The sequence below is a fragment of the Vulpes lagopus genome, chromosome 2 (assembly GCF_018345385.1).
Source record: "Vulpes lagopus strain Blue_001 chromosome 2, ASM1834538v1, whole genome shotgun sequence".
Taxonomy (NCBI): domain Eukaryota; kingdom Metazoa; phylum Chordata; class Mammalia; order Carnivora; family Canidae; genus Vulpes; species Vulpes lagopus.
Genome location: NC_054825.1, coordinates 127,537,148 through 127,558,549, shown reverse-complemented (window position 1 = coordinate 127,558,549; position 21,402 = coordinate 127,537,148). Strand labels below are relative to the sequence as shown.

General features: G+C 40.4%; 1 protein-coding gene across 8 annotated transcripts in view; it reads right to left on the bottom strand.

Annotated features, from left to right (window-relative positions):
• Positions 1 to 463: 463 nt before the first annotated feature.
• CDC14B (cell division cycle 14B) overlaps positions 464 to 21,402 on the bottom strand; it is a 101,946-nt gene continuing 81,007 nt past the window's right edge. For 4 of the 8 annotated variants that reach the window (XM_041736692.1, XM_041736629.1, XM_041736659.1 and 1 more), the window contains 5 exons: positions 20,007 to 20,145; positions 19,474 to 19,633; positions 18,671 to 18,768; positions 8,892 to 9,008; positions 464 to 4,177 (listed from right to left, as the gene is read on the bottom strand). In XM_041736692.1, the coding sequence (XP_041592626.1) occupies positions 4,141 to 4,177; positions 8,892 to 9,008; positions 18,671 to 18,768; positions 19,474 to 19,633; positions 20,007 to 20,145 (551 nt within the window). In that variant the 3' untranslated portion in view covers positions 464 to 4,140. Of the gene's footprint in view, positions 4,178 to 8,891; positions 9,009 to 13,726; positions 13,873 to 18,670; positions 18,769 to 19,473; positions 19,634 to 20,006; positions 20,146 to 21,402 lie in introns of those variants that run through there. The other 4 variants (XM_041736640.1, XM_041736683.1, XM_041736649.1 and 1 more) reach the window with 3 other exon arrangements.

Here is a 21,402-nt window from a genome sequence, read left to right as displayed (position 1 = left end):
AGTGGTGGTATTTACAGAATGACTTCCTAACAGCCCCTAGCTCACTATCTTAAGGGAGGTGTTGTGGACAGAACTATATCCCCGACATTCTCAAGCTGAAGCCCTAAACCCCCATGCCTCAGAGGGTGACTATGTTTGGAAACAGGCTTTTTAAGAGGGAATTAGTTACAGTGAGGCATTAGGATGGACCTTTCTCCTCATGACATGATAGTGTCAGGAGAGGAGGACAGACTGGACCCAGGGACTGGGGTGCATGAAGAAGCCCAAGAGCAGAGGCATCAGAAGACACCCACCCTACCGAGAGCGTGAGCCTGGATTTCCAGCCTCAGGACTGGGAGAAAATGAATCATTGCAAGCTACCCAGTCTAGTAGCAAACTAATACAGAAGCTTATATCCACTTTGTATTTTGACCACTGCCTACCATGAGAGGATGGTAAGTGAATACAATAAACTGAAAGGCTGTTTGGTTAATACTTTTAATTATATGATTATAATTATACAACTTTCACTATTCAATATTTTGTATAAAACCAGTACAATACACAAGATTTTCAAACTCAACAATATATATCAAACTACATAGATATGCAAAGTTTACAGGCCATTATGAAGCTTTATCTTAAAAATACCTTCAGGAAAATAAACATTGAACCAGTTCTCTAGGCTTTATAAAATATGATTAGAAATATACATTTTAATAAAAAAATCAAGACAGTGATTGATCAAATACTGATTCATCAGTTACATTTTAAAACTTTTAATAATCTGTACACGAGTGCAGGTTAGATAAAACTCTGCAAATTATTAATATAAAACTGCAATACTATAATCAGATGGACACATCTGCTGACAGTTAATTCTACTGGGCAATTAAGGAGGTAATGTCCTACACAGTATACGTGAATTGTCCAGTTTTTTAAAGTCATCTGTAGTATTTCCACTTGGCGACATGAGTACTCAGATTTAGAGAAATGGAAGAGCAGGAGCCAGCCTTACCAGAACAGCTTTAGCAGGAGGTAACTGGTAAAGAATTAAAATGTTTTTAAAGTTGTCTTTGATGAGCACTGCCTTCCAAGCTGCAATAATTACTTTTAAAAATGTACGAAGAGAAACAAGCTACTTTTAGAACCAACATCGAAAGACAGCATTGCTCATTTGCCATGAATGGTGGTGATTCAAGCAAAGGAAAGCCTCCAGGAGCTCTTGGCACCACACACCCCAAGGCCTGGAGGCCCGCATGGTGCACACAACCGGCCATGAGGCTCCAAATGCAGTTGCCTCATGAGAACACTGGGGAACTCCTCTAAAAATTGTCTGGGCCCAAGAAAAGAGTAGAAATCACCCCTGTGAGAGGAGAGGAGAGAAGAGGATGAAGTGGGTGAGTGACAGGCTAATGGGGCTAAGTTTGGACCAGAAGAATGCTGGAGACTAGAAGAGCAGCGTGCCACCCAGAAGTGGCAAAGTGGACAAAGAAGGCTACTTGCTTTGGTGAGACGCTGCTCAGGATTTACCCCTCTTCGTGGACAACTAAGAGATTTTTAGTTTTTCTTTAGCATTACAAAATAGAAGTCTGTCTATACTTCTAGATACCCAGTTTTGCAGACACCCTTCCTTTGGACTGTCTCTGACTTTGGACACAAGTTCCCCAAGAGCTTCAAGGACACCTAAAAATATTCATTTCTAATTTTAATTCCAATGGAAACTGTCTTGGTGTACTTTGAAAGTTATTTAAGGCTCTTAAGTTTAAAGGATTCTCTCTGACTCTCCCTATTTCATATTCCATAGCAACAGTCTTTCCATGACAAGGACTTAAAGTTAGAATTTCAGAAGATTCAGGGTGTGTTTAAGTTTCTGTTGGGGAAAAAAAGAGTCCGCTCTTATTCATAGCAGGAAGAACATTCCATCAGTGAGACCCAGAGGCTTCCTGGTTTCCAGATCCGCCCTCAGTAAGTTGAACAGTGAGCTATGAAATCCCCTGAAGCACACCCTACTCTTGGTGTGATCCAGGGAACACTTCTTGATCAAATCACTAGTTTCCTAGGACTCATTTCAATGAGACAGTTAAATACAAAGATTTTTTAGAAAGAGCCACAGTGATAGCAATTTTAGCTGGTAACTTGAGCAGCCAACACAAAAAGGCAATTTGTAAAATAAGAAGTACTGTGGTTAACACTGAAGCCCAGATTTTTCACTCTTGGCCAGGACACAAAATGGCTTATTCCCTGTGAAGGAGACAGCACACTGAGCTTGTTCTGATGGAATAAAAAGCCAAACCAAGGGCAGTTCAGAGGGAAGTTTGATTTTCAGAACTACCTGGATTATTTAAACAGGAGATGGCCTTTAAAACTGTCGAAGTAAGAAGAATTGCCCTGAGAAGCCAATGTTTTATGCAAGGGCACACAGTCTGAACACTTAGTATTGTCTCCTAGCACAAGACAGCAAGTGGAATGTTTCTCTTCCCATCCAAAGCTTACCCACGAGGGGTCTTCCTGTCTCCCATTTGGTACATGGGTCTTTGTACCTCGTTCACTTCCAGGGATAGGAAACCACCTTTCCTCTGAGATCTAGTCTCCGGGGTTTAAAAACTGGCATTACACCCATTACACCTGGCGGGGAAGAGCCCCTTGTCTGACCAAGATGATGGCATGTGCCATCTCCCCTCGAAGCCAGTCAACCTTATCATTTACTCCACAAGAGAGGAAATATCAAAATGGAGCCATGCCTTCCTGTAACTTTTTGCATTAACAGACTTTGATCTGTTTATTCCAACTGCTTCTTACTGTTCTTAGTTTTGTTAAAAAGGCAGCTTTTAAAAATGGAATTGCCTGCTCACCTGGTTCATTCATCTTGCAATGTGAAGACATGTGCCTTCTATACCCTTTCCATGTTGTATCCCCTATTCTTCAAACCAGGACAGGCAAAAAATTCTATTTGGGGCTCCACTGTTTTGTTTTAGCAGCAAATAAATTGTTTTTGTGATTGCTTTATAACACAGACTCTGCTGTGTTTCTGTGGTGGGGGTGGGGGGTGGGGGGTGAAGGCACTCTGCAAAGAGTTAGTTGTAGTCCCTAACCAAAGGCAACGGTGAGTCTCTTATTTACAAACAACTGAAATCTGGATGCAAATAACTCTCACTGAAATCAAAGGGGGCGTGAAAGGCCTTTGGCTGATCACATAAAAACAGAAATCCACAATGCTACAGAGACAGACCCTAATAAAGCAGTACCTTTTTTTCCCCCTTTTTAAAGCCATTTGGGATGGCTATTTCCAAGGAGAAACACCAAAAGTTTGTTGTGTTTTTTTTTTATCATGCATGGAAGGAACTAGGGCTTTCATTTCTATGACCCGGCAGCTGCTCAGCAGGCAGCCGTGGCGTCCATCCTGCAGTCCCTCGCCCACACACAGGAATGACCTCGCCATCACCTTCCAGCTCTGTGACTGGTTGCCCTCCCAATTCCTCTAACACTACCCTCATAGTCTCTTCCAGTTTAGGTTGCCAAAGTCCCACTTTGTATCAGAACATCCAACAGTCTACAAACACGGTTTTCACAGGTTCTTGTTAATAAAGCACTCTTCGGTGGAAGACAAACAGCTTGGGTACTTAATGGAGTTACCAGTACAACAACAGTACAAATACTAAAGTGAGGATGGTTAAACCAAATAGTATCAAATTACAGAAAGTACCACTTCAGTAATGCCTGTTTTCTCTTTATAAATTTTGACACAGGGTGAACAGAAAATAAATACGTAAAAAACCTCCATCAGATCGTCACTTCTGAAGGCCAGCAGCTAAAATGATTGCCATCACAGGGACACACGGGCAGCACACAGACTGGTCAGCTTTCCTGACAGCAGAGGGCTTTGATATTTACACCTGAGACGGAATTTATAACAGCTTTGTCGTTCAACTTGAGACGTTTCTACCAAAAGAGAGCTGGGTCTTCTTCAAGTCACTGCTTGTGCCCAGACTCAAGTAGTTATTTAACTCCCGTGGACATTGTCTTCATTGAATAAACTTCTTAGGTGGAAAGCAGCTAAGGCCTTTGCAATTTTGCTTTGTTTCCAAAGAAATTGTGCTAAGTCTTGCTGTAGTTCTCTGTTCCTAGAGTCTTCCTTCAGTTCTGGTCACAGGTTTTTATTTAACGCAAGACTGTTTTAGTCCTTGAAATGGAGGGACTACAGGGGGAGAAAAAAAAGGGTTTTACCATGAAGGTTTCCAAGTGTCCCGTACAGAGTTACCCAAGACAAGGAAGGCAACATAATAAAAGTGGTGACATGCTAAGAGGTATACACTTTGTATAATTCTTTAATGACAAATATTTTGAAAGAGATAGTACAGTATCAACCATAAAGTAAAGACAAACGGGAGAGAAAGGCAGAACAGAAAGAGGTTCGGTTCTGCAAAAAATAATGATAAAAACAAAACGAGAAGGGTGGGCAGAAGCAGCAGAGCAATGCGAGTACCATAATGCCATTAAAGGCATTTGTTGCAAAGCATTCCTTTTCCTTCCTTCCCTCTGAGGAACCAGGCTGTGGGAAAGGTAGAAAGAATGAAAAGATAAAGAAGTGTTACTTGGTTATTTCCAAAGCCAGAATTTGGTCACAGAAAAAGCTCTGGCACCTCAAGCAGTTTCCAGGGGGGCAGCTGCACAGGGAAGGCACCCACTGCCCGCCATCCTTGAGCTGCGCCACGGACCCATCTCTGTACGAAATTAGCCCACACTGATTCTTACCCTATCTCCCTTCTGTCCTTCCCCAATTTATTATGTCAACTTTCATCCAGACAGCAACTAGCAGAGGAGAAAAGTAAGCAAAGACAAGAGCCAGAGAAGCCAGTATCATCTAGAGACATCCCTCACTGCCTGACACTGGCGCTCACTCAGAGGAGCACATCTGAATCGCTCACTCAGTTGTTGGGAGACCCAACAGAATACGGAGTACAGAGGTCCAGGTCAGCCAGTGCAGCCGAGTGGGAAAATGTCTGGAATTACAAAGGGAAATCAGTAATTTAGAGGATTAGAGGAAACCAGCATTGTTTTCAAAAAGGATATTTAGCAACCACATTCTGGAGCTTCTAGACTGATGTTTTTTCAGAGATAATGGTAGTAACTAGAAGTTGGGAGCCCAGAGGTGGTAGAATGGACATTGAGATCTGAGCCTGGAAGGAGTGGGCAGACATGATGATGACAAAAGTCATAAATGAGAAGGCTTAAAAAGTCAAAGAAGTCCTAAATATAGTACTCCCAACAGAAGGGCTCATGAAGACACATTTTCAGAGGCCAAGGAAGGCACCCTGAGTGTTTCTCTTTCCTCATAGTATCAAAAATTGGGTACAAAACACCCCCAAAAGTCACAAACATTAGGTTGGTTTGACAGGTGGAACAGAAAGTGATGGTTCCTGGATGGTAACTTGGAATTAAAAAAAAAAAAATCACTTGTCCACGACCACTTTTCTAGAAAATGAAGTTATAATTAAAAAGAAAGAAAGAAAGAGAGAGAAAAAAAAAAGGAAAGATGGAGAAATCGCACAAGCTTACAGAAACATGCACTCGATGGTAAGTTGTATCAACACATAAACTGAACTGCATGGTATTACGAGGTGGCTGCAGGTCTTCAGTCAGAGGCATAATGGTGGAATTTTCAAGACTTTAAGACAGTTCATCAGAGAGTTAAGAGAGAATACTGAGAACAGGCCAATTCTCCACTGAATTTAGCAATTCTAAAGAAAGAAACAATAGAATGATGTACAGCTTTCACAGGAATCGGGAGGGGTGGAAGTCTACTGATTTACTTCTTCAGACTTGACAAAGGGGATGAGGAAGGTGCTACACAGAACCCTGTCAGCCACCACCAAACCAAACCCTCCAGTGCTCAGGGCCTGAACTACACAACTGTGCCAGAGCAGAGCCTGGCACCCAGGAGTTAAGGTTAGATGTGGCTTGTGTTCAATGGTTACATGAGGGAATGATCATCTACCATGAGAGAACATGGTGGTATTTCTTCCCAGTAACAAAGATTTATGACAACACATAGTTTTGCAGCCTCCAAATAATTGCTCTTTTAATGTTTGTGGAAAAGCTGTCCCAGATTGTAGAGTGTCTCAGTAAACTGTCAAAAATCAAAAGAGCCAAATCAGTGGAAAGTGAGCTTAGGTGAGGTCTTCATCCTGGAAGCCTCTAAGAGAATAGAAAACGGGAATAAATGGTCAAGTTCCTATGGCAGGACAGGTATGACAATGACGATGATGAGTGAACATCAACCTGCAAAGAGAAGGCCTCATGGCAGGGGGAGGGGGTAACAGTGGACTGGCAACCCTGGCACCTTGGAGGCATTTATTTTATACTGAAAGGTATACTATTTCATTTCCTCATATTGCTGTCTAAAGCAAAGTTTTCTATTCAATACTTTACAATTACTCAACAATTTTATATTCTTTTGTCTTGAATCAGATAATGCACAAATGTGTTAATTCCCTCATTACCCTCCAACCAAAAATGAATACCATTCAGTAGGATAAAAGTCTGAGGCTATACAGCTAGGCTACATCAGCTCCCACCTGGAACTAATGTATTTGCCTCCGTTTCCTGAGCTCATGGTTAAGGTGATGCGAACACAGGCCAAAAACCCAAAAGAGGCCAAGATGACCCTGCATGAAGGGAGGTGGGTAAACACACTTGAAACCCAATTCTCTCTCACTGATTTATTTCTTCACCTCTCCCAATCTCTGAAAATCCATTCCAAGAATTTAAAAAGAAGCCTTTTGGTTATCAACACTATCCCAAATGCCTGGAAACTGCTTTGGGCCATTTCAAAATTCAGTCAAGTGTATTCAGTCTGAACTCTACTTTCAACCCCTCAAAGCATCCAGTCCAGGGACCTCAGGCAGATGCTCTCTGCAATCAGAAACCACTTCTGAGAAGCACATGTTTAGATCACTAGACAAGACCTAGATGGAAAAACTGCCGCAGGGCCACGGCCCCCAGGGGCACATGGTGTGACTGGGCATGCGTGGTCCTGGCTCCTGGACTCTATTCCCCTGTAGCCTGAAGAGCACAATCCAGAAAAGCAGAAAGCAGAATTAAATGTGCAAGACATATTCAACTGTAATGGAAGCCTGTGTAATTAACCTAAAAGGAATATGTTCATTCAAAATATCTATCTCTAAGAGCAGGCTTTTTATTTGAATTTTTAATAGTTTAATTCACCTAAATATGTCAAAGTTAAACTGCTCCCATTTCCCTCTACTTCTTGTTAAAAAGTTGGGAGAGAAACAAAATGATACAATCCGTAACTGTCCTACCAACTAGAAGAACTGTTAACATCATGGCATATTTTTGTTACCTTATTTCCATACATGCATAGAAATGTATGTATATATATTTAAATATAGGTGTAATACATACAAGCTTACATATTACACATAAATATATCTATAAACATGTAGTTGTATGCATTTCTATACATAAAGTATATTGTACATTTATAAAATTATAGTTAATACTTCATAATTTTTATGTGTAGCTCTTTTCACTTATTGGTTCATGAGCATTTATCGAGGTCATTAAATTTTCTTTAAAAACATGACTCTTGATTCACTTGGTATAATTCAACAATCTTTAGGCCATTTCCTCTTCCTCAGGGTTATACATACCCTTCTGATATGTTATAAAGTACCTGAATCCTTGACTTTCTGTCAGTATTTCTCTAATATTCTTCAAGTTGAACTAGAGAGTAAACAAAATTATAAATATTTGATAGCTTTCTATGAAAAATCCAAAATCCCCAAATTATGAGTTGGTGCCCTCAAAGCCTTGTACTAAGGCATGATCACATTCTCATGTAAGTAAACGTATGTAATGAAATTATATGAATCAGCAAAGAGGGGGAAATGGCAGAACTGAACAATCCCTTAAAACAACAACCCCCCCCGCCCCCTACACACACACACACAGCTCTTCGGTTTGTACCAAGTCCCTCAGGACACAGGCTGCTGGGACCTGTCCCAGAGATTAACTCATCTGTCCCATAGCCTCAAAGATATGAGGACAGGAAGTTAAAAAGAAGCAAAGAAAATTGGGAAAGATGCTTTGGAGTCTGGTTCAGAATTTCTTCAGGCCGCTTGTGGTCTAAGAGAGATGCTGGGCCATGAGCACAGGACTGCACATGTTGTCAACACCAGGCAAAGATACACAAACACAAAAAGGGTGCCTGCCTTCCACTCCTGAGATAACAGTATGTAGGTTATCTGTTCTTCCCTCAAAGGGGAACTGCTTCTAGGATATGTTAGATTCTAGAAATATCTGCCTTCAGTTCATGATAAACATCCAAAAACAATAGTGAGTAATGGATTTGGTCATGGAATGTGTGCATTTTCTTGTCATAGCCTGTAAGAATGAAGGAAAGGAAGATGCCGGGCTCTGGGGGGAAAGCATGAGGCTCCTGGGTGTGGACTGTGGCCAAGAGACCAGGCCCTATGTAAAGAAGGATCCCAGACTCACTGGAGTTCTCATTTCCACCATCGCACTTATTTGCAGCTAATTCTCCAACAATTATGCTGTATCTGATATATAGAAAAATTTCCTCCGAGTCCTGACAGAGAGCTTTGGAAATTCAAAAACCTGTAAGTACAACCCTCTCAAATTCCCCATAACCTGACCCCAACCACACTTTCAGTGTTGAGAACCACCTCTGAAAAACAAAACAAAATAAATCCTACATTAACAGTGACCCAGAGTTTCTGAGATGGTGAATAAGTCGAACACATTTGATTAATTTCCCATCACAGGGACTCTGCTTTCTCCTCTCTTCCTCTCTTCATTTCTATCTCCAGAAGATTAAATTGGAAAACCAATGTTTGGAACTTTTCAGAAGAGTAGGATTCTTTTCTCACCTTTTAAAACTGCTTTTTCTTGAAGCAGATCTGGTGGTTCTTTTAGTAATGCCTGCACTGCCAGAAATGTTAGGTTCAGATGTTTTACAGCTCTGAACACTGGACTGAAGAATTACTCTGAAAACAGTTGGAAAAAAATAAGATTATATTCACTGAAACAATTTTCAAATACTTGACAGAGGAAAGCATCTTTGCACTTTAGTGCAAATTAGTTTATTGAGAATTGATAGGATTTTCCATTAATACATTTGCCAGAAAAATCTGAAACACATTTTCACATCAGTCTTTCGAAATGAAGCATCTCATCCCCATGAAGCTTATACAAAGAACATACTTTGCTTTTAGAAAACAAATGACCTGGCATTTTAAAGCAATTCCCGCACCAAAAAAAAAATCAATCAGTAAAACAAATTTTTGTGCCCCAAAGTAAAAGTAGATTCTCAGAATTCTAATCATAAAGACAAGAAATCATTTAAAAGCTCTGAATTCTAAGGAATATGAATATGAAAATCTATAAAATAGACTCTTCAGAAATGAAAGTATGGGTAGTAAGCCCCAAATCAATATTAATTTTATATAACATTTCAAATTTTAAAAATTTGAATTTTGAATTTTCAAGCAAAATTTAAATTTTGTTTTTTTTTTATTTGAATTTTGTCTGGATTGCAACTACTTACTAAATCACTAAGTACCATTAACATGAGAGCAAAACTTGAAATTTTGTGAAATTTGATTTAATTAAACTCTAAAATAATCTCAAGGAACCAATGCCAATGGGTGAAGGTTTCCCAGGAGGCAAATTCATGAGTCAGAAGAACAACCCTCAGATGAAGCCCAGATAGAGTACCTTGCTCAAAGTAGAGGGTGTTTTATAATTCCTCACTGAATGGTCACAGCAGAAAACATCAAAAGATTTTATATGTAAATCTTTTCTTCAACAGATAACCAAAATGCTGAACCCCATACACACACATTTAAATATACTCAACTTCTATGTATCTATCATTGAAAACACTGCTTTAAAAATAAGCTTCCTCCTCTCATGTCCAAATAGAGGTGAGAGCCGCTAACAACTTAGGAGGACCCAGCTCATGAGAGTAGAAGGAACCCTTACAACTCATGGTCCTCCCTCCTTTGTATTGCTGCCATGTTAATCAGTAACTGAAGCCGGGTCCTTGAAATACAGCAGTAAATTCCTGGTATTAGCCAAACCACAGCATATTCAGCATTTAGTAAAATGCTTAACTTCTCATCACTAAAAAAATAGCAGGTGTCAGTGTCCCAGGGCAGAAGCCAAGAGGCCAGTGGTTTTCAAGCTGTTTGGGGGAGGGGGTGAGGGCGGAGTATTGCTCTCTCAGCTGTTTTGCCTTATCCCCATAGTATTTCTCAAAGCGTATAAAACAGGCATTCAAAGGGAAACTGATCCTGAGTAAATGAGCCAATGCTTGACTCAGGATTGAGTCAAATGCTTTTCACAGTTTTATCATTCTAACAAAACAGAAAAGGTATATGCAGACATAGTTGTTTAATCAAAGAAGCATCTATTTAAATATCTTTCTGATCTTATCAAATGCAGGGGAGGGACAGTAGAATATTTAAACGGTCTCTGTTAACAGGATTTGAATATAGGATTTTTTCATAAAGAAAAAGAAAACAACATGGGACGCCTGGGTGGCTCAGCGGTTTAGCACCTGTCTTCGCCCAGGGCGTGATCCCGGAGTCCCAGGATCAAGTGCCACATCAGGCTCCCTGCGTGGCGCCTGCTTCTCCCTCTGCCTGTGTCTCTACCTCTCTCTCTCTCTCTCTCTCTCTCTCTCTCATAAATAAATAAAAATATTTTAAAAAAACAACAACAGAACTTCCACTGCTATTTCTGAAGCCAAGGCTCAGGGTGTGGTGCTGCCACTGTGGTCCTGAAGCCTTGCACCTGCTCCAGGCTCCTGGGTTTTACCACCATTTATACAAGTAGAGAAAGTAAGACTCCTGTTGGCTTTTTGGAAATACCACACCAACTTGTTGAAGAATTGAGGCCACTTACGGCCAGAAGAATGGACAATCATCACACTGTAAAATCATTAATGTGAAAACAAAACCAAGAGCCAATGTATTACTTGCTTAGCACATTTAAATCTTGATTTCTTAAATTAACTACTAACTTGATTTCTTAAATTAACTATTTCAAAAATTTTTTGAAATGTTTACTATTTCAAAAAAGAAATCGCTGTTAAATCCAAATTTAGGTTGACAGGTCACATCTTTTAAAAAGTACTTATTTCTCTATAAAATTACTGTAAATAATTTATGTGGATTTTTTAAAGTAAGAGCATGACAGAAATTTGGAATGCATTAATGACACCAGAAGAGATTCAGGTCACTAGTTATTTGCATTAACAACAGAGCAGTTACTTTATCTGTAGGTTATGTGTCAATAAACTGGAAACCCCCCGGCAAACACACTTAGAGAGGACCCGTGATAAACTCACAATACCACAAGGTGGAATAAAGCTGGCACGCATGGCGCCTTCACTCTGCCATAGGGTATGGGGGAGCCCAGCACCTCTCACCTTGTGCAATCCAGGCAGTCACAGGGCTTTGTGGAGCAAAAGCCTCCTGGTGTATTTTCTCCTGTCAGCCCTTCCCCGACAGAACCCACAGTCCTGCTCTATGTCTTGCCCTCCTGGGAGTTCACCCTCTCTGTGGCCTCTGCTGAGGCCCACTCTTCCCAGACTGACACTTGCACCTTAAGGCACACAGCAAAGCTAGTAACTGACAAGCCAGCTCTCTTACCTCTCCAACTATAAAATATAAAACACTTTGAACATAAATGCTCGATTCCAGAAAAAGGAATCCACTAGTGCGACTATGTATGGTGTACACTTGGTTATCACCCACACAAAATGAACTTCCAAAATGGTGGGCCTGCACCCTCAGAGACACCAGCCCCCGCCTCAGGGTCTGACACAGCCGTGAGGTGTCGGGACAGCCTGACCTCCCAGGCACGCCGGGTGACAACGTATCAGGCCACGCCACGTCACTAGCCAACAGAGGTGAATACCAACCCCGGTGCCTATAAGGAGTCCCCTCAAAAGATAACTCCAAGGATTCTACCTCTTTACATCATTGTTACTACTGGAAGTTTTTGTGTCTGTAAATTCCAAATTAATCAGGGAAGCTAAACTGAATACTCCAATTTCAGTCTACAAATGCAATGGCAATATTAGTAATGGCAATAAAAAAGATTCTATCTTATATAGGGTATTGAAAAGAAAGGTGTCTAAGAGAAACCATTTTTAAACTTACCCTGGGAAAAGTAATACAACCACAAAGTGCCTAACTATTATTAGCAATGACTCCACCTGCTTAGAACTCATCTATTCAAAATACCTTTCCCACTTAGAATAGTTTGAGAATAAATCTATGTAGTGCATTATGCTCCTGAGTCAGAATATGCAGAAATCTAACCTTACTAAGAGAAATGGAATAAAGGAAAAAAACCCAAAAAAACAAAAAAGATCATCTATATCAGGAATACAACGTATCTGTCTATGCAATAATAAACTTGTATTGATATACAGGAAAATGTCATAAATAGGAACATGGTAAGCAGCCTTTCCTTAATTTTGAAAAGAATGGTCTCTGCTGGATTTTGAAATCCTAGCCATCTGAAGACACTCCATTAAGCCACAAAGTATGAGAGTTGTTGCAACGGAACTCCACTTTGGAGATCCCAGAAGGAACTTCCATATTCCTTTACAACTCCCAAGTCCAAGTTGGAGCAACAGAATAAATTCTTAAAATATGAGCTAAAGGAAGAGTTTTTTTTTTTTTTTTTAAAGGAAGAGTTTTTTTTTTTTTTTTTAAAGGAAGAGTTTTAGCGAAAAAAGAATGCAGCATAGATATACATAACGGGGTAGTGGTAAACCACACCTTACAGCACACACCCTCCTTCCTGTTCTCTTGGTCTCAACTGCATGGTGTTCCCTGGGGAAGCTTCCTGCCACATTCTACTGCAGAACAGAAGTCTCTTCACTGTGAAGATACTCACTTAAGGGTGAAAGATATCAAGAGAATACAAATTCTGCAGTATTAGCCTAATAAGGGCGTTTTGATTACTTCTGGGAAAGGAAAGTGTGAGGATGAAAGCGCAGTGACCATCATGCAGAAACATGAGACTGAACAAGGGACTCCAGTCTTCTCTGCTGTCCTATTCCCATTTAACATCATTTTTGAAAACTGTACTAACTATATTCCCTAAAGGGGAGGATGTGAAATGCAGCAGAGGAGAAGAGTCTGCTTACTCAAGACAGAGACTTAGCAGGAAGTAGCTGCAAGCTAAGAGCACTGTGTACAATGGCAGTTGGAGATGAAACATGATGTGACACTCACTACCTGCAAAATCAAATCTTTCTGAGCAGCAGAAAAACAGTGGGTAAGTTCTTTTTTGTTAGATTGAAGGGGATATGCTGAAGATATTTACTCTGGAAAATGAGAGGAAATTGAAAGAAAACCACCCCATTATCCCAAACTCACTAAATATTTTTGACAGGGAAAATAAACTATTTCAGTGACTATAAAAATTGCTATTTCAAAAAATGTGTTAAGAGTAAGCACAATTTAAAAACAAAATCTGTTATTTTTAATATCCCTATATGAAAGGATCAGGCAAGGGCTTCCCCCTACCACCATCCCATTAAATGACAAGTTTCAGAAGAAGAACCTTTGAAAAGGAGCAAACCAACAAAGCTAGAAGAGCTGAGAGTGAGAAAAACATGCACCATGAGAAACACACTGGCCACCAGAGGTAACCACATAGAGAAATGGAATGGGACACTTACACAGCAGCTATTTGCCAAAGGGTCCCGACGGCTACTGTGTTCTGAAACCATCAAGACAGAATAGCAGGATGGGAAGAATGTAGTCACAAACAATCCACCAGATGACAACACTACACAGTGCAGAGGTCAGCACAGCTAGGGAACATCTGGAAGGGGGTGAAGGGGAAAGAACAGATGTTCAAATTGGGAAGCCAAAATAAATAAAATAATAAATAAAGCCACATGTGAATTTTAGACACCCTGTGATAGATACAAAGGGGTGGGAAACAAGGATGGATTTTTGCTATTTTATGCTGGGGAGAAAATGCTATCTTCAGTTTTAAATTGATTTGATATTTGGTAACAAAAGATGAGACCCAATCTCTAGCTGATTAACTGCCCCATGTTAATTTAACTGTATGATACAGAAATCAGAGTTGTAGTTACATGATTGAAATTCTTCAAAAAGCAAAAGATATGCACACACAGAAAACCATACCAAACCAGAGAAAAAGGAGACAAAACCAACCAAATCACAAACAGCAGCCCTGGACTCATAGTTAACAATGATTCACGGGAGGCACAATAGTAAATGAACACAGCACAGCAGAACTAATGTAATTTCCATGCTGTCATGCACTGGTCATCCAGGAGTTGAGGCAAACTGCATATTCTGACAATAAGGACTAAGGAAGCATGCCCAACCCTGGGCAACACAAAATGAGGAAAATTTAGCCTACATAGGAACATTGTATGTATTTCCTTAGTTGTTTTCCTCATTCACTTTCCTCTTGTGGCCAAACTTGCTTTCAGCTCAGTATTTCTTAATCTAGTAGTCCTAGTCATCTAGGATGATGACAAAGGGAACCTCACAGTTTGAAGAGTGGTGACTCCTTCCAGCTACTTCCAACTGGTCACTACATCTGTGATTAAATAGAAAAGGCTCCACTGAGCATTTGCTTTGTGGGACTACTGGGCTGGATGAAGTCATAAATCACTGGTCTGGCTTACTGTGTGCTCTTTCTCGGCATCCTTGTCATCTTAATCACTAAATAGGTACCCTCTGCTATCTAGCGACAAGGGATTATATTAAGGATGGACCTGAAATCAAATCTAACCTCACCCTGCAAATGACACCTGGCACCACCTTATTTACTCCTTCCACAAAAACACAAACCTACTAATTACAATATCTAGACAGGATGGAATAAAATGGCCTAGGAACACTGAAGAACTGTCTATCCACCCCAAATTTCATTTGCAATTACTGATTTAACAGTGATCTTAAAGGCAAAACGGTCTATATCCAAGTGTCTACACCACAGATTTTTCATCGGTCCTCTATGAAAGCTCATGGCCTCAGAGTTTTTTTCCAATGATGAAAGCATACTCATCCATAGTGTGCTATTAAGGGAGATTTAAAGCAAATTAGGTCTATATTCTCACCTTATTCCCAGGTAGGGTACACCTGACTCTTGACGCACCGTTTCATTTAACCCTAACAGACCTAGCAGAATGAGGAGTATGCACAAAGACAGGCAGCATGGATGACGTTATAAAATCTACCAAATCTATTTTAGTGCAGACAGTAATATACTTGCCTTCACGTCCTGCAGATCACATCAAGGTCATGGTACTATGTGATTTATTGTCTTCATGATAGTCGGGATCAGACTGATTCTCTGAGATAAGGACCACTTGACAATATCTAACAACTTTAACTCTCCCCCAAATACTGTTTGTAAAATAGAAAACAGTAATTGGAATGCTGTTTTGTGTATTACAAGCTTGCTCTTAAGAATCACCAGTACTTCTATATTTTTCCCTAACTTTCCTTCTTAGAAGTATTTTTATTCCACTAAATATCCGTAGCAAAGTGACTGAGGTTACCTGCGGAGACAGAGGTGTCCCAATCTGGAGACAGGGGCTGAAGTTAGATTTCTCACCTCAGGCTGCTGTTGAAAACTCTCTCTTTTGTTTCTAAGACAACAACACAACTTTGGAGGGAAAGGAAATCCCCAACTGACCTCTTCTTCTAGGGCCAGAAGAATTACATGTAAGAGCAAAAGAGAGAGGATTCCAACAGCAAGGAGGGTCTGAAAAAGCAGAGGAAGGAAAAGTGAAACGTACAAGAGGAGGAAGGGAAATCCTCCCAGAGTAATCTAGACTTCCCCAGGGTTTTTATACTTACGAGCTTAAAAGGATCTTAGTATTTTGTTTTTTCCTTTAAAAGTAGAGAGGGAGATGGCGTGGGGACTTTTCTACTGTTTTTAGGATTACAATGATAATTAAAGAAATCCTGAACTAGTGGCCTTTTTTTTTTTTAACTTTTACCATTTTCCTTGGTTTATAACTTATGCCAAATGCCTCAGAGAAAAGGGCCAGTGTCCTTCAGGGGGTAGGGTGGGGTGTAAGTCCAGAACAAGTGATCTCGGAGGCTGGTCTCTTCTTCAGCCCTCACGGACTCCTTCACCCCAGGATACCTCACACACTCACCCATATCTAGCGTCGTCTCTGGGTTCCAACAGTATTTAGAATTTTAGGCTTCATTCAGTGTTTTCTCTTATATTATCACAAATCTATCAGCTATGAAAGAGACTTTAATTGTCTCATCTGTAGGAAAGAGCAGCAAGTCCTGTGAATCTCTGGAACATATACTCACAGGGCAGCAGGCTCAGTTACTGAAGGAAATTTCTTATAAGTCCTATTTAACAGGAACTTTTGACTAAGCAGAATTCCCATCCCGACTCCCAACCTGACTTTTCATCAGAAGCTTTTGAGAAATGAACTGATGCTGCAGATTCATAAAAACAAAACAAAAAACCAGGGCATGATTAAAAGCAACCCACAAACCACCCATTTTCTAGGGCTTGTGAGTCAAATGGGTCCCTATGCCAGCATTGCGGGCAGCACCTGGAAGCTTGCTAGATGTGCAGTCACAGCTCATAGCCCAGGCCCCACAACCATAATGTGCATTCTGCAAAGCTCCCAGGAGACTCAAATGGTGAAGTTTGAGTACCGCTCTAGGGAACTGCCTATGCCTATCACGTCCCCTCCCGCCTCAGAAGGGTTATCTGGAGGGACTACAATATTTCCAAATAAAAAGAACATTAGAGCCTCAGATGAAGACTTACTGAATTAAAATCAACATGGCATTTGGATTAAATAAATGATATAAAATGCACCCTTGTCAAAGCTTTCTCAGTTATGTGCCACACCCCCACACCGCAGAGAAGGCTGTGACTGTCTACAACCTATTCCAACGCCCTTGTAACTTTGTTCTTCCCTGTGGGTCTTTTAAGAATGTCCCAAGGCAGTTGCCCCTGAGCATACATGCTTTCTGCATAATTCTACTTTAGAATTTTAGATAATGAGGAAGTGCCAGTGAAGAACCACTGTTCTTTTAATTAAAAAAGAAGGCCTGAAAAAAAAATAAAATAAAAAATAAAAAAGAAGGCCTGAAAAAAAATAAAATTAAAAATAAAATTAAAAATAAAAAGAGGATCCCTGGGTGGCGCAGCGGTTTGGCGCCTGCCTTTGGCCCAGGGCGCGATCCTGGAGACCCGGGATCGAATCCCACGTCGGGCTCCCGGTGCATGGAGCCTGCTTCTCCCTCTGCCTGTGTCTCTGCCTCTCTCTCTCTCTCTGTGACTATCATAAATAAATAAAAATTAAAAAATAAATAAATAAATTTAAAAAAAAATAAAATTAAAAATAAAAAGAAGGCTTGTTCTTCTCTGCATGAACATTTATGTCATTAGGTCCTCACCATATTATAAGATGATTACCGAACAAAATGACCAGTCTCCAACACCAAAACAAAACAAAACAAAAAAAAACCAGCCAACCTCAAAAAACATAACTGGAGGCGTGCCTGTGTGGCTCAGTCGGCTAGGCATCTGACACTTGATTTTGGCTCAGGTCATGATCTCAGGGTTGTGAGATTGAGGCCTGCACTGGGCTCTACCTGGGCATGGAGCCTGCTTAAGATTTTCTCTCCTGGGCAATCCAGGTGGCTCAGCAGTTTAGCGCCTGCCTTCGGGCCCAGGGCCTGATCCTGGAGACCTGGGATTGAGTTCCATGTCGGGCTCCCTGCATGGAGCCTGCTTCTCTCTCTGCCTGTGTCTGACTCTGCCTCTCTCTCTCTCTCTCTCATGAATAAATAAATAAAATCTTAAAAAAAAAAAGATTCTCTCTCCCTCTTTCTGCCTCACCTCACCCCCCCAAAATAAAATAACTGGAAATGTGGTAACCCATAATGAAAAGGAAGGTTACTACAAGGAAGGAATCCTAACAGGTAAATGAAAGCATATACTAAAAAATATCCTAGAAAAAAGTGTAATGGCCAAGTTTTTAAATTCTACGTATTTTTTCTAACAATCCTGGATATGCCATGAGATCGAATCCCAACTAGCACACAACCAAGTACAGATGGGCATACACACACACTAACTGTAAAATTTCCTAACCCCATATTAAACCTTCTTTTGGAACTTGAAATAGCTCCTCAAACAAAAAATTCATACAAAATTATTATTTAATCTAGTTCATTATTGCCCTAAAATTATAGGGCATTAAGCCACAGTGTCATCACTGATTAAAGTCTACCTTATCCACACAAACTGTCTATAACATGGTAGTGAATTTAAGGAAATTCAGTTTCAGTAACTGGACAAGTCTGTTATTCTGCGATTTACATCTGCTGCCACTCTCCTGAGAACATCTCATCCAGAAGAAAGAGCATTCCCAATACTGCTGTCCCGTGTACACAGGCTAGACAATGGACATAAAGTACAGTCAAGAACTTCTTGGGTAACACCCTAAATTTTAAATAATGCATATAACCATTTCAAAGTGGCATAATGGACATGCAACTATGGAGAAAAACACAGAGGAAAAAATGCTCAGGAAGGACCTTATATACATATTAAATCATATCAACCACACAAAGGAAACCAGACTCACGTGAGGGGAATAGCATTTGTTTTTGACTGTCTTCTGCTTTTCAGGGCCCGAAGTCTATCCCCTTGTGTCACTCCATGGATTTCATCATCATCACTGTACTGTATAAGTAAAGAAACACTGAGCTAGTGACTTAAGTTGCACTTACAAAGGCAGTAAAGCATAGCAGTTACGTTTATCCATATAGACACATACAAAAAAAAACAGATCAACTCTAAAATATTCTGCTTTCAAAATAAAGCTATGGCTCATATTTCAAGATAACCAAAAGTTGACTTTCACAGACAAAGATCTCAACAGTACTCTTGTTATAAAACATACTGTGAAGAGGCATAATGGGTTTTCAAGAATAACATTCTTTTTGAAATTTCACAATCCACTTAATATAGTACCACCACTCAATATAGTATCACTAGCCCCCAAACTCTTGATTCGTTAAAGCTTTCCACTTGAGAAAAATTAGTTCCGTAAATCAATTGTCACGAAATGGGAAAAAGGCAGGGACAGGGGGCAGGGGGAACATAAGGGGAAGCGTCACTAGGTTCCTCTAAAGAGCTTACTTCATGTAGCTCTTTTTTAGTGTCTAGTGAGTAAACAAACAATTTTAGTTTTATGGACATATGATTTTATTTTAACTATTTTGAGTAAAAAGTTCCTAGAGGGGGCTGTAAGTATAAAAAAATTGTGTGACGATAATGCCTCAAAATGTGCTTTATTATTTTTATCTACAATTTTCCCCATGCCCTATAAGGTCCTCAACAGCACTGAAAACAATGACAACAGCGTGATGGGGATGGTTCGATTACCAGTTCAGGTTCTTGCTTGTCTTGATTCTCGACCCCATTGATTGAAATGTCGTCAACAGCCAAGAGGAGTTTTGAGACAGCTGCTCTGTGTTTTCCATTCTCCTGACCCCTTAACTTTTGACGAAAATAGTCACCTTCCAACCAGAGGCTTGCCTGTTTCCTAGAGCATTTAAATAACATCATCAAAATACAGCTTTCCAGAAAGACACATGCAAACGATGCTCTCCTACAGATGATCTATTGTTGTTGTTTTTTTTAAGATTTTATTTATTTATTCATGAGAGACACACACAGAGAGAGAGGCAGAGACACAGGCAGAGGGAGAAGCAGGCTCCATGCAGGGAGCCCGATGTGGACTCAATCCCAGGACTTCAGGATCATGCCCTGGGCCCAAAGGCAGGCGCTAAACCGTTGAGCCACCCAGGGATCCCCCAGATGATCTATTGTTACTGGAGACTAAGAAAAATCCTACTTCCCATCATTTTCCAGACCCATGGTTCCCTGAGGAATGACAAAAGTTCTCCGTTACTTACATCACCAAAAATTGCTGCTGCGGTCCAATTACTGAGCCAGGTCTGCAGATTCTGACCCAAGCAATGGTCTCGGCTGCTGTCATCCTGTAATGCTTCATGAGGTAACAGGCTATCAGAGTGCCTGTTCGTCCAAGGCCAGCTAGAAAAGAAACAAATCAAAGGGTCCTAGTCTCACGTACTTCAGAATTTTGTTGGGCAGGTAGAATTTTTTAGGCTTCCCATGAATCTACTTCCCTAAACAGTGCCTCTCAAGTTTGGATATGCACAGCAATCACCTGAAGAGTGTCAGAAATACTGGGTCTCATCTCCAGAATTCCAAGTTAACTGGTATGTGATGCAGCTTGGACACGGAGATTGCTAACATCCCCCAGATGGTTCTATGAAGTCAACAGTGAAAATCACTTTCTAAAGTGATGATTCTAAGTTGTTTAAGTGCATTGTTTTCCACTATGGGTTTTCTGTTAATGGTACTATCGTCTCTCCAAACACATGGGCTTAAACTCTCACATTTTTTCCCCTCATCCAACAGTTTTTTCTACTATACTTTTATTTCCATTTTCACATGGATTTCCTTTATAAATTGTATTTCTGCTGTCCCCCTTTACTCTCATCTAGACTACCATCATTACCTCTTAGAGTGATTAATTTTGTATGTCAGCCTAGTAGGTGTATTTGGAGGAACTGACATTTAGATTGGTGGACTGTCAATAGCAGATTACCTGCCCCTCCATAATGTGGGTGGGCCTCATCTAATCAGTTGATGATCTGGACAGAAGAAAAAGACTGGCATCCCCAAGGTTGAGAGAATTTTCCAACAGCCTGCCTTCAGACTGAAGCTGCACTATTGGCTCTCCTGGGTCTCCAGCCTGCCTACTCACATGACAGATTTTGTACTTATCTGCCTCTGTATTTACATGAGCCAATTCTTTATATCTTCCTCTCTACATACGTTCCATTGGTTCTATTCCACTGGAAACCCCTCACTTATACAGATTTTGGTACTGTGATATGGTGTGCTACTGTAACATATGTAAAAATGGGAACGACCTCTGGAGTCAGAATTCTAAAAGCCTGGGAGTTTTAAGGCACAATGTTAAAAAAAAAACTTAGACCACCCTGAAGGGTCTGTTGGTAGGAATATGGGTGTTGGTAATTCTGGTTCTGACTCAGATGGGAATGAGGAACAGGTTACTGGGAACCAAAAGAAAGACAATCCTTGTTAGAAAGTGGGAGAAAAACACCAGCCTGGCTAAATTGTTTTAGTGATTTTTGGAAGGTAGAACTTATTTAGCAAAGGAAATTTATAAGCAAAGTATAGAAAGTACAGCCTCGTTTCTCCTCATTAAAGTAAAACATTAGAGAAGACAGATGAACTGAAGAAGGGACTGTTAAAGCA